Raw genomic sequence first — 12772 nt, 5'->3', positions numbered from 1 at the left:
CATTTTAGTGATACCATGTCTGGGGGGTCAAAGGTCTTAGAAGGAAGTCAAAGACTGGTCCACCCCTCACAAGCCCCAGACGCCATCAGGACACCTCCCAGGTCCTGGCAGGGATTGTTTGATCTGAGGGCAGTGGCTTCTGGGAACGAGGTGGCCGCCTCCAGTGATGACAGCACTCAAGCTTCCGAATGCCCGGAGTAGTGTGGGGCTGCCCATTTGGAACTGTCTCATCTGGACGATCCTGCAGCCCCACTCAGTCTCAGGGACATGGCTACAGTCGCCCCTCTCTAGGAAAATAGAGGCCAGGGGACACCCACCTGGGATGCCATCACCCAAGCTCCTGAGTGTGACTCCCTCCTCCACTCCTGCCGTGCCAAAACACCATCTCCTAGGAACAGCATGAAGCCAGTCAGCAGAAGAGGGACAGCTGCAGAATGGCCTCCCCTAGGGGCACAGATACACAGCAAGGGCCAAAGGCACCGTAGTGGGAGAACTGAGTGGGCAGTGGGGCTGGCGGAGAGGAAGGAACGCGCTGGGATCCTGGGAGAATGAGGGGGCACGTGGGTGATGCATGTGGTGTTGGAAATATGTGCGTGAGAAACCATTATTAATATCACTGTAAGCCACAGAATCTCAAAAATAAACACACTGTCTCCAAGAGGAGGGGTTTTCTGGCAGTACCCAGACCTCCACGGACCCCAGATAATCCTTTCCCCTAGTCCCTCTCCTCCCAGTGCTCAGTCCTGCCTCTCCCCCGTCCCTGTCATCCGGGGCCCTACAGCACCCAGCAGTCCCACCTGCACCCGGGGTGGGGCGGTGCTGCCCGGGCAGCTGGCAACCAAAGTGGATTTTCTAGTCTGGGGCCCCAGGCGTCGCCTGCATGTGTGGCTAGAATCTGGCCTCCGTCTACCCAGCACACCTGGAGGCCCTCCAACTGGGGTCTGCCCTGGACACTGGGGTATGGAGGTTTGACAACCCCAGGTTTCAGGGCCCCCTGTCTCATTTCTAGCCCACAGAACTCTCTCTTGCACAGAGCATTCAGACCTGGGGCCCAGCCCTGGGTTCTGATGCTCATGGGGCCCCCACCTGCGCCCAAGCAGCCGGACAGCTGGACAGCTGGGGAGGGCCTGGCAGAGCAGTCAAGAGCGGGGGTGGGGGGAGCGCTGGGCACTCTGGGCCACCTGGAGGTCAGCTAAGTCCACAGACCTGTACCGCCTGCCTAGTCACAGAGGCTTGTCAACTACCTCTCAGCTTATTTGCCTCATCGGAGTCTCTGCCTCCCACTGCTTCTATCTGGAAACCGCCAAGGACCCTTCGGGAGAGGTTGCTCTACTAGAAGCTTCCAAGCGTGCTTTCTCACCACAAAAACTCCCACTGGTCTGCAGTACACCCCAGTCATATCTGGGGGCGTCTTTCCATCACCCACCACCTGCTGGACCCACCCTTCTCCCCATGCCAGTCAGGCCAAGTGTCTCAGTTCCTCAAATACCCTGGACCTTCATCTACCCCAGGTCTTTACAGTTTCTTTCCTCTGCCTGAAAGTGTCCTCTCTATGTGGCTGACTCCTTATCCAGCCTTTCTCAGCATAAATGCCACTTCCTCCAGGAAGCCCTCAGGGCTGGCTTTACAGGTCAGTGATCTGTGCAGTTACAGAGTTTCATGGGGCCCCAGTCTTGGACAGCCCCATGCTGGGCTTTAAGGTTCTGAAGTTTTGAGTTCTTAACAACTTTTATCAAAGGACCCCACAGTTTCACACGATTTCACTTTGCAATGGGTCCCAGAAGCTGTGACCAGTCCTAAAGCTTCCTGTTTCCTTTCCTTTTTCCTTTCCTTTCCTTTCCTTTCCTTTCCTTTCCTTTCCTTTCCTTTCCTTTCCTTTCCTTTCCTTTCCTTTCCTTTCCTTGTCACACCCAGCGATGCACAGGGGTTATTTCTGCCTCTGCACTCAGGAATTACTCCTGGCAGTGCTCAGGTGACCATATGGGATGCTGGGAATTGAACCTGGGTCGGCCACGTGCAAGGCAAATGCCCTACCCACTGTACTATCGCTCCAGCCCCACATTAAAGCTTTCTTGGACAGATTCTCCCTGACTAGCCTTGGGGCATAATTCCCAGCGCCCCCCATTGTTTGTTTTACAGTTTTCCTGTAGAACCCCAAGAACAGTCAGGGATGAACCCCCACTGCCCCCGTCTAATCCGGAGGCTCACACCTTGACCCCACAGGATGGCTCTGCATCTGCCCACCCTCCCAGCCACAGCCTCTCACCTCCCTGCCCCTCTTCATTCAACACACACACGCCCGATTGCCCCCGCCCCCCCCCCCCACCTGCTTTCTCTTCCTGACCTGTATCAGCCACTTTCTTGTCAGAATACTCATTGCTGAGCCTTCCAACGTCCTGCTGCCCCAGGTAGGACTCCCCAGTCCAGGTGCCAGCAGCTGCTACTTTCTCCACATGGCCAGAAGCAGACCGGAGGAGGCCCCCCCAACCCCCTGCACAGCACAAACCCAGCTGGCCAGGCCCCTCATCACTCAGAAGCTTCTCCCCTCTTCTCAAGGCCCCAAATACCAGCTGGTCTGTCTCTCCCTCTAAGCAGGGACTTGCCCCTCCCAGCAGGAAGCAGACCCTGCACCTGGCGCCATGCACCCACCCCCCACCATCTCTGGTGCCTCTCCTGGCACAAGAGGTGAGAGTGATGGGCTGCTCCTTCAGAGCCAACTCCTCCACCTGCTCGGGGACTCTGCTGGTGCAGGAGGCAGCGCTGGGCCTGGGGCTGTGTCCTGGCTCTGCCACTTACCAACTGTGGCCATTCTCCATCAGGAAAAACGGATGTTGTAGTTACCACAGCCAGACAACGTTCTGGGGCAGGTGCAGCAGAGGAGAACTGTCATTCCAAGAAATGACAAAGGGGGCTCAAGCGCCATTAGGGATGATGTTAAGGGCTCTCGCTGCGATGAGATGCTGCTGATGCGTAAGGGGGTAAAGGGCACACTAGACCAGGAGAAGGAACTGGACCCCACTGTGGTACAGGAAATGCAGAGGAGGCTGGTGTGAGTTTTGGTTTTGTCTTTAGGCTACACCCAGCAATGCTCAGGAGCCCACTCAGTGCCAGGGAGACCATGTCAGGGATCAACCGCCCCAGACCGTGCCAGGGATTGACCCTGCACCCTTTGCATGCGAAGCCAAGGCCTTGGAGAATCTCCCCGAGCCTGCTCTCAAGGTCCTCTGGAACAGTATTTCTCAAAGGAGCTAGAGAGGAATTTTTACCAGCAGCAGGACGCATGGCCATTTCTGGAAACAACCTTTGGTTGGCATGAGGGGTGGGGTTGGCTACGGTGGGGTGTGTGGCAGCTGCTGTTGGGGGGAAGCGCTCAAACTCCAAAAGGCGGGAAGATCTTGTCCCACTCCCAGGTCTGAGGCTGTGCTGGAAAGCCCTGTCTCCCTCAGGAAAGCAGTGTCTTTCCCACCGGCCCTCCCAGAGAGAGGGGCCACACCAGGAGAAGGGACTGCGGGGAGCAGGGGCACCCGAGGGATAGGCAGTGACCAGCAGGCAGCAGGCAGGCCGAAGGCGTTCTGCACAGGGGAGCGTAGAGGACTGGCCTCTCGTGACTGACTGCTCTCTTGCTTTGCCAGGCCTGTCCCTGCTCCTGTCCCACTGGGTGGGGCTGGGTGTGTGGGTGGCAGCACAAGGGACTTAGGCACAAGGGACTTTGCAGAGATTCCTCAGGATCCTCAGGCCCTGGACCTCCTGCTGGGTCAGCCCTGCTACTGCTGGAGGAGGAGGGAAAGGGGGAGAAGGAGAAGGAGGAGGAAGAGGAGGAGGAGGAGGAGGAGGAGGAGGAGGAGGAGGAGGAGAGGGAGGAGGGGAGGAGAAAGAAGAGGAAAGAAGGGGAGGAGGAGGAGAGGTGGAGGAGGAGGGAAAGGAGGAAGAAGAGGGAGAGGAGGAAGGGGAGGAAGGGGAGAAGAGGGACGAGGAGGGGGAGGAGGAGGGGGAGGAGAAGGAAGAGGAGAAAGGAAAAGAAGGAAGGATAGGAGGAGGAAGGGAGGAGGAGGGAAAGGAGGAAGAAGAGGGAGAGGAGGAAGGGGAGAAGAGGGAGGAGGAGGGGGAGGAGAAGGAATAACAAATGGTGCTGGCATAACTGGACAACCACATGCAAAAAAATGGGTTTAGACCTCGACTTAACACCATGCACAAAAGTCAGATCAAAATGGATTAAAGACCTCAACATCAGACCAGAATCCATAAGGTACACTGAAGACAAGGTCGGCAAAACTCTCCAGGATATTGAGGCTAACGGTATCTTCAAAGACGACATGCCACTGACCAACCAAGTGGAAACAGAGTTAAATAAAGGAGACTATATTAAACTAAGAAGCTTCTGCACTGCAAAAGATACGTGACCAAAATACAAAGACAATCAACAGAATGGGAAAGGTTACTCACCCAATACCCATCCGATAAGGGGTTGATATTAAGGATATACAAAGCACTGATTGAACTCCACAAGAAGAAAACGTCCAACCCCATCAAAAAATGGGGTGATGAAATGAACAGAAACGTTGTCAAAGAAGAAATCGAAATGGCAAAAAGGCTCATGAGAAAATGCTTTACATCACTAATCGTCAGGGAGATGCAGATCAAAACAACAATGAGGTATCATCTCACACCAGAGAATGGCCCACATCCAAAAGAACTAAAGAAACCGGTGTTGGCGCAGATGTGGGGAGAAAGGGACTCTCCTTCACTGCTGGTGGGAATGCCGACTGGTTCAGCCCTTTTGGAAAAAAAGTATGGACGATTCTCAAAAAATCAGAAATTGAGCTCCCATTTGACCCAGCAATACTACTCCTAGGAATATATCCCGGAGAGGCAAAAAAGTATAGTCAAAATGACATCTGCACTTGTATGTTCATTGCTGCATTGTTCACAATAGCCCAAAATCTGGAAAAAATTCGAGCGCCCAAGAACAGATGACTGGTTAAAGAAACTTTGGTACATCTACATAATGGAGTACTACGCAGCTGTTAGAAATGATGAAGTCATGAAATTTGCGAACAAGTGATTCTACATGGAAAGTATCATGCTAAGTGAAATGAGTCAGAAAGAGAGGGACAGACATAGAAAGATTGCACTCATCTGGGGAATATAAAGTAGCAGAATGGGAGATGAACACCCAAAAATAGTTGGGATAAGTACCAGGAGGTCTGCTCTACGGCTTGGAAGCCAGCAGCACATACTGGGGGAAAAGGCAGCTCAGATATAGAAGGGAAAACCAAGTAAAGGGTGTTTGGAGGACTCACTCAGGATGCGAGATGCGTACTGAAAGTAGGCTATAGACCGAACATGATGGCCACTCACTACTTCTATTGCAAACCACAACACCCTAAAGGAAAAAGAGCAAAAGAAATTGCCCTGCCAGAGGTGGGGTGGTAAGCGGGGATGGGGAGGAGGGAGAGGAGGGGGAGGGTGCCTAGTCAAATCTAGAAAAGGGTACAGGTGAAACCTGGGGGCCTGGTCCAGGGCAAACCACAGGTCAGAGCAAGCGCAGGCAAGATTAGAACCCTGCCCCCCCCCCCCACACTCCAATCCCACAATTCAGGCAGCAGTTCTCTGACTCCTTCCCTCCCCGCTCCCAGGAATGAAAGGGTGTGGTCAAGGAAGCTGGCTCGGGCCAGCGTTCATCCAGATGAGCCAAAGCTGGTGCCAATTTCAAGACTGTGGCCCAGACTTTTGTGGAGCGTAGAGTAAACTAGCTCTGATGCGTGATCACACACTGAGGTCAGATGCTTGAGAACCGCCCCCCTCCTCTGGGAGAGAATCCCCCCTTCACTAAATGCAAAGAAGGAACCTGGAGAAACCTGAGATTATGCAGTAAAAATAATAAAAAACATTTTGACAAAATGAAATGCTGCAGCTAATGACAGCAATAAATACGTAAGCACAGACTTAACTACTATGCCAGGCCCTGTCCTAAAAGCCTCACATTCCAAATACAGAGTGTATTGCACCCATAAACCGAGAACAAAAGGAACATGAGAACAATGATTGGTACAAGAAAATCAATCACACAAGCACAGGGATTCAAAAAATCAATACAAGAATTTAATAAGGTTGAAGAGTTTCCAAAAAAAAAAATTCAGAGGGAAAAAAGGAAAAGTGTGGAGGTGGGGGTGCGGCTCAGCAGACAGCACTCGCTGTGCACGTGAGACTATGAGTTCCAGAAACCCAAAACGAGAAACACATAAAAGGGTAGAAGGGACTTAGGTCACTGCCGAAGGCTGATCCAGAACCTCCACAATCAGCTTTAAAATAAGTCCAAGAAAGGGCAATGAACAAGATCACGCCCAAGAATTTGAACTGAAAGTAATCTCAAATAAAACAGACCCAATGGAAAACACTTATATCTCAGCATATCATTGTGAAATTTCAAACTTGCAGGAATAAAAGCAAAAACTCCAAACACTTCTAGAGAAGGGGGGAAAAAAGATCACTTGTAAAATATGAATTAGGACTACAGTAGATGCTACAAAAGGGGTGTGATGGCATCAAAATTCCCAGGGAAAAAAATTATACTCATGCAACATTGGGAAGAGACGAAACGCTGGCTGCGGGAAGGACAAGCAAAGGGAGCCCCCACCCCAGGGGACCTCTGGGGACAGCCAATGACACTCTGTCCGATGAGCAACAGGCTTCCGGGCCAGGACTCTGAGCAGTAGTCAAACAAGCCTGAGTATTAGGTTAAATCTCTGATCTCATGATCTGATGGGATAGCGACAAGAAGTTCAGGATCCATGGAAAGCAAATTAGGCAAATGAGAAAACAATTATTAACTCCAGAACGGAAACAAAATCTTACTTGGTATGACTTGTCTCTTCAATAAGTGCTAATTAGAGTCATAATAATGCAAACACTGATAACCGATACAGACAAATATTGTGAATATAATGATAAGAGGAGGATGTAGGTGGGGCAGGGGGCATAAAAAAGTTAAATTCCTAGGGCTAGAGAGATAACACAGAGGTAAGGAATGTTTGCCTTGCACGTGGCCAACACCAGTTCAAACCCTGGTACCATATATTATGCCCTGAGCACTGACAAGAGTGTTCCCTAATCACAGAGCCAGGAGAAAGCCCTGAGCAAAACCAGATGTGGCCCCAAAACAAAATTTTATAAAAAGGAAAATAAAATCTTCTACCAACAGATGATGATTAAAAATGAAAATCTTGAATTTTTATGGTACACAAATTATATCTCAATTATCTTTAATCTGAAAAATGTGGTTAGTAAAACAGGAGTAGAATGGACTCTGCATTGACAAATACGGCAGAGAACACTGGAAGAAGTAGCTCAATGACACACCATTATTACAAGCCTTGAGGCTTTATTTCTGTGAAGAAAAGAAAAAGAGGAGTGGGGTGGCTTTTGAGCGGATGGGGAGAAGCCTCTAGTTGACATAATGGGATAAGACAAGGAAACAGAAGAAGCCCAAGAACCTAAGTCAGTCACCCTGGGCTGAGGGGGGCCTGGGCTGAAGAGGGGGACACTGAGCTATTTTATGACACTTTCTGCATCATGGTACATGGGGCGCCTCTCACACAAGACTTCTAGTTCTCCATGGCCGGACAACCCCGTTCCCCACCCCCATCTCTACACACACCCCTACCCCAGCTGGGCAAAGCCTCACCTGGGCTTGAGGTAGCAGAGTGCTTCTGAGAACTGGTTGGTGAGGAAGAGGTCCAGGGCGATCATGCACTGGTCCAGGGCCTCGTGGAGGTTGCTCACAGGCGTCCTGAGGGGAGAGACACTGGCAGTGACCCGAGTCCCCGCCCTCCTCTGGTCAAAACAAGCCTCACAGGCCCCACTAGCCTCCTGGGGGCCTCGGATGCCTGTCCCCAGCCAGATCAGGTTGTTCGCTCCCTGCTGAGATGCGAGACCCCCTGGATCCATTCCTGGGTTCCTGAAGCCGGGGCAGGTATCATCCGAATGCCGGTGACGGAGTTTGAGGAGGGGCCCGGGACAGGGGAGTTACCTGCCACAAGAGTAAAGGGAGTCTTTGTGGCTCTTCTGGCCCATGGGGCTTTGCTGCCCCCTTGGGGGGCACAGCCCACCCACTAATCCCACTTAATCCCTCTCTTCCTCCTCCTTCTTCAGGCCTTTTCCTTCCCTCCCCCTATCCCCCCTCCCGCCCACACTCTAGAACCCCAAGACACTGTCACAATGGGGGGGAACCAGCCTGGAAGAGCTGCATGGGGCCACTCATGTCCAGAATTATGTCCCTAGTGGCTTTTCCCGCACATCAGGCCTCTCCAGTCCTGTAGCTTCTGAGGAGTTTTGGTCGCCAAACAAGCTTCACTTGACTTCCTTTTGCGGTAATTTGCCATTCCCCTCCATTCATGGGTAAGCTTCCTGAAGGCAGGGGGTCTTTGCATTATCCATGTTTAATCCCCAACACTGTCTGTTGCACAGTGGGCTTTTGTTCCCCTTCTGCTGAGCCAATGAGTGGATGAACAATCGAATACATGGATTCTAATGCAGGAGCGCAAACCCCTGACCTTTCTGTGTCTCAACTTCTCCATCTGATAAAAGAAAGAACGAAATGGCCACCTCACAAGCCCCATCTGAGACGTCTTGAGAATGTCTCTTCCCAGGCCACCTCTCCCGAGTGAAAGAAGGTTTCCTTAAAAGGGCCTATGATCTCTCTGAAAGCGGATCTTTTCTCCAAATGCCAAGTCCCTTTCCACCAAGGCACCTGCTCCACATTCTCAGTGACACTGAGAACATCAGCAGATCTTCCCAAGCCAAATGAACCACGGTCTATTCCTAAGTGAACTTTTCATTTCCCCCAAATCTCAAACAATTCAATCCTACTCTTTTGCCACCTTCATAAGTGACACCCATTTTCTGAACGCAGAAATCTGATAAACTTGCCACATCATTTTCTAGTCTATCATTAGATCTTATCATTTCTACCTCCTCTACATACAGCGATGAACCCAGTGCTCTCCAGGCCATCATCTTTATTGAGGGGAGGGTGGCTCACTGCTGGTGCTCAGGGATCACTTCTGGCAGTGTGGAGACTGAATCCGGGCCAGTTGTGTGCATGGCAAGTGCCTTAGCCCCTGTATCATCTCTCCAGCCCTAGGTTATCATCTTCACATATGTCCAATGGAGGCATTCACCTTACCCCTCTCACCTCCCAACCCTCTCTCTCTCCTTCCGTACTTCACATTTCTTCACTCTCTTCTTTGCCATCTCTCTGATTCGATCAGATCTTATAATTTCTGTAGATCTTTAATAGTCTTTATTTTATTTTTTGTTTTGTTTTTGGGCCATACCTGGTGGTAATCAGAACTGACTGCTGGCTTCGCTCTTAGGAATCACTCCAGGCTGTTTCGTGGGACCATATGGGGAGCTGGAGATCAAATCCGGGTCTGCCACATGCAAGGCAAGTGCCCTCCCTGCTGTACTATCACTCCAGCCCCCCCTACTCTCTTTAGATCTATCTGATTTGCTACTTATCCTGTCTACAGAGGTTTTTTTTAATTATTTGCTTCATTTCCAAAAAATGACATTTGGTTCTTTTCAAATTTACTAGGTCATTTGAGGCAGTGTTTTGTTTCTTGCTTTACTGAGATTCATCTTTGATTTTTTTATACATTTAAACATAATCTCTAGCCTTATAGTTCTCACAGTTCATATCATCATTGACTCTTGCAGAAACTGATTTTGCTCTCCCTTGCCTCAGCTGTCCATCATCCACAGGGATCTTTTTCCTGGTGTTCATGTTATAGTTTTCCTATAAACTCCTATTGACTGACCCCAAAGGGAACTGGGGGTGGGAATTTTTTCCTCCAGAGAAAAATTTCATTTATTTTGGTCAGATTCTTTGGTGGCACTGTTACCCTAAGACTACTTACATTACCATTTTTTTCTAAGTTTGGTATTTACAGTACTACAAAAGTTTTGTGGATTCAAATTCAGAATTGTGTGAGAGAGAGAGAGAGAGAGAGAGAGAGAGAGAGAGAGAGAGAGAGAGAGAGAGAATAGCAAGTAAGCACTTGCCTTGCAAGTAGCCGACCCAGAGTGATCCCTGTGTACAGAGCCAGGAGTAAGCCCTGAACAGTGCCAGCTGTGGCACAAAAACAAACAAAAATCAGGGCCCAGAAAGATAGTGGTTAGGGCATTTGCCTTACATGTGGCTAAGCCAGGTTTAATCGTGGCATCTCATATGGTCCCCTGAGCACCGCCAAAAGTAATTCCTGAGTACAGAGCCAGGAGTAAGCCCTGAGCAACACTGGGTATGGCCCAAAAAACAAACCAAAAAATCAAACTCAGAATCTGTATGAAGATGTGCCAATATTTATTATTTTTTCAAGAGCCGTTTGTCTCATGTTGGAGGCTGATCTTCCCCATGGGCCACAGCCCCCATTCACTAAGAAAGTAACCCGTCAAAAGACCTAGAAGCCTGTGGTGGCAAGGGGCTAGTTTCCATCTCTTCACGTGGTGCTGTACAGTGGAGATTTTGTACTCCATCACTGAGGAAATTATTGAAACCCGATGCCAGGTTTGGGAATCTGGAAACACCCAAGGTTCCTGGGGCTTGTTTCCCTGCCTGCTTCCAGACTTGACATTTCTGCTGTTTCTATGGGACTCAAGAATGTCTTTTCTCTCTGTGTGTGTGTGTGTGTGTGTGTGTGTGTGTGTGGTGGGGGGCGGGGAATCTGGGGAGGAGAGACAGACATACCTGGCGGTGCTCAGGGCTTACTCCAGGTCTGTGCCCAGGGATCAGCCTTGGCACAGAGTGGGCGGGCATATGGGTTGCCAGGGATTGAACCCAGGTCAACCACATCAAGGCAAACATCCTACCTGCTTACTATTGCTCAGCTCAAAAAAGCCTTTTTTTAAAAAAAAATGGGATCACTTGAGATACACCGTTACAAAGTTGTTCATGATTGAGTTTCAGCCATACAGTTTTCCAATACCCATCCCTCCACCAGTGTATGTTTCCTGCCACCAATGTTCCCAGTTTCCCTCTTTCATCGCTCTCTCTCTCTCTCTCTCTCTCTCTCTCTCTCTCTCTCTCCCTCTCTCTTTCCTATATTCCTTTCTGGCACTGTGGTTTGCAATATTGTTGCTGAAAGGTTATCTTGTATATCCCTTTACCTACTTCAGCACTTAGTTCTTGTCCAGAGCGATCTTCAGTGTCACAGTGGTCCCTTCTCTGTCCTAACTGCACTCCCCCCAACTTGTGGCAAGCTTCCTACCATGCACCAGTCTTCTTGGCGCTTGTCTGTACTGTCTCTGGGTATTATTCTCATACTCTGCTTTTTCATATCCTGCAAATGAGTGCAATCATCAAGAATGTCTTTTAAAGGGCTCTGTGGAAATCCATCCAGCCTCTCAGTAGTTTTTGTAAGGGAGAATTTTTTGTTTTGAATCAGTGACCGTTTTACTTCTGTAAGGGAGAATACTAGAAGCATCATTTCCTCTAGACCAAACCTCTTAATACAGCAACTGACCTTGTCACTTATAGACTTAAACTCTTTCACCAGCTTCCCATGATTCTTAGGGAAAAAAAGCAAGTTCATTTTCCTGGCCAAAAGGCTCCCCTGGAAGCAGTCCCAATCTCTCTGAGATGGAGGGCAGTGCTTCCTCTGCCTGTGACTTAGCCTCGGGACCGATGCTAGATCCATTCAGCTCTGTCAGATGGGTCAGTGCTGGGAGTGAGAACCTACTTCCTAGATATTCAGTGGTACCCACAAGCCCTATGAAGTGGGGTCACTACCCCCACAGAAGATGAGGAAACAAAAGCACAGAGAAGGTCACCCTGGTCAAACCGGAGGCCCCACATGGATTGTCACAGAGTTATGTTTCAGTGTCCCCTAATGTGCACCAGCTCAGCTCCAGGGAAGCAAGTCCTGACTTAGTCCATATCTGAACAATTCCAGAACACACTTCTTTAGTTTTGGGGCCACATCTAGTGGTGCTCAGGGCTTACTCATGGCCCTGTGCTCCAGGATGGAACGGAGCCCGGCCTCAGCAAGATCCTTGACCCCTATACTAACTCTCTGACCCCCAACTGCTATTTTTGTACACACTCCATGTTTACTGCTTTCACCCCCACCAAGGAAGAGGCTGAGTGGCCTCTGTCTCCTGGACAGAGACACCGACAGCTCAGAGATGTGTATCTCCCCATCCTTGAGCTGACTCCCACCTTCCCTACCAGATTCTAACTCAGCTCAAACTCTGGAGACCCTGGTAGACCCAGACTTGGGCCTGCTGGGGGAAGTTTACAGCCCACAGAGTCACAGATCCAGGCAGCATCGGTGAGAGCCAGAACCACCAGGGCTATGAGCTTGAGAAGAAGCAGGGACTGAAGAGGCTCAGAAGTGGGGTGTAAGGCACTCAAAAATAAAAAACCATCTGGAAAGGGTGGCACTGAATTGAGGACAAAATGGAGAAAGGAGGGCCAGAGGGGCAAAGCACTGGACACAGGCAGAGGAGGATCCACAGCGGGGGACAGACGCATGCCATGGGGCAGGGCTGCAAGACAGAAGTTCTCGAAGGCAACCTCCCCCTCCTAACTTCAAGTTCACTAAATTGAGGATTGTTATTTCACACACTCCTCCCCCGCATCCAAGAGGCAGGTGCTGTTATTTGCATTGTTATCTGACAGGCAGAGAAGTGAAGACAGCGAAACTAGGAGCTAGTCTCTTCCTCCCAGCGCCTGGAAGAAGACAGCAATTGTTTTCAGCAAAAGCCATTGCACCAA

At 50.1% G+C, this 12772-nt stretch overlaps 1 protein-coding gene across 7 annotated transcripts in view; it reads right to left on the bottom strand.

The window, feature by feature from the left end:
• TTC39A (tetratricopeptide repeat domain 39A) overlaps positions 1-12772 on the bottom strand; it is a 49046-nt gene that overhangs the window by 21888 nt on the left and 14386 nt on the right. For all 7 annotated transcript variants that reach the window (XM_056122413.1, XM_056122419.1, XM_056122412.1 and 4 more), the window contains exon 2: positions 7685-7789. In XM_056122413.1, coding sequence (XP_055978388.1) covers positions 7685-7789 — 105 coding nt within the window. The remainder of the gene's footprint in view (positions 1-7684; positions 7790-12772) is intronic.

The sequence above is a fragment of the Sorex fumeus genome, unplaced genomic scaffold, assembly GCF_029834395.1.
Source record: "Sorex fumeus unplaced genomic scaffold, SorFum_2.1 ptg000045l, whole genome shotgun sequence".
NCBI lineage: Eukaryota > Metazoa > Chordata > Mammalia > Eulipotyphla > Soricidae > Sorex > Sorex fumeus.
The sequence above is the reverse complement of the archived record's forward strand: the minus strand, read 5'-3'. Positions and strand labels throughout refer to the sequence as shown.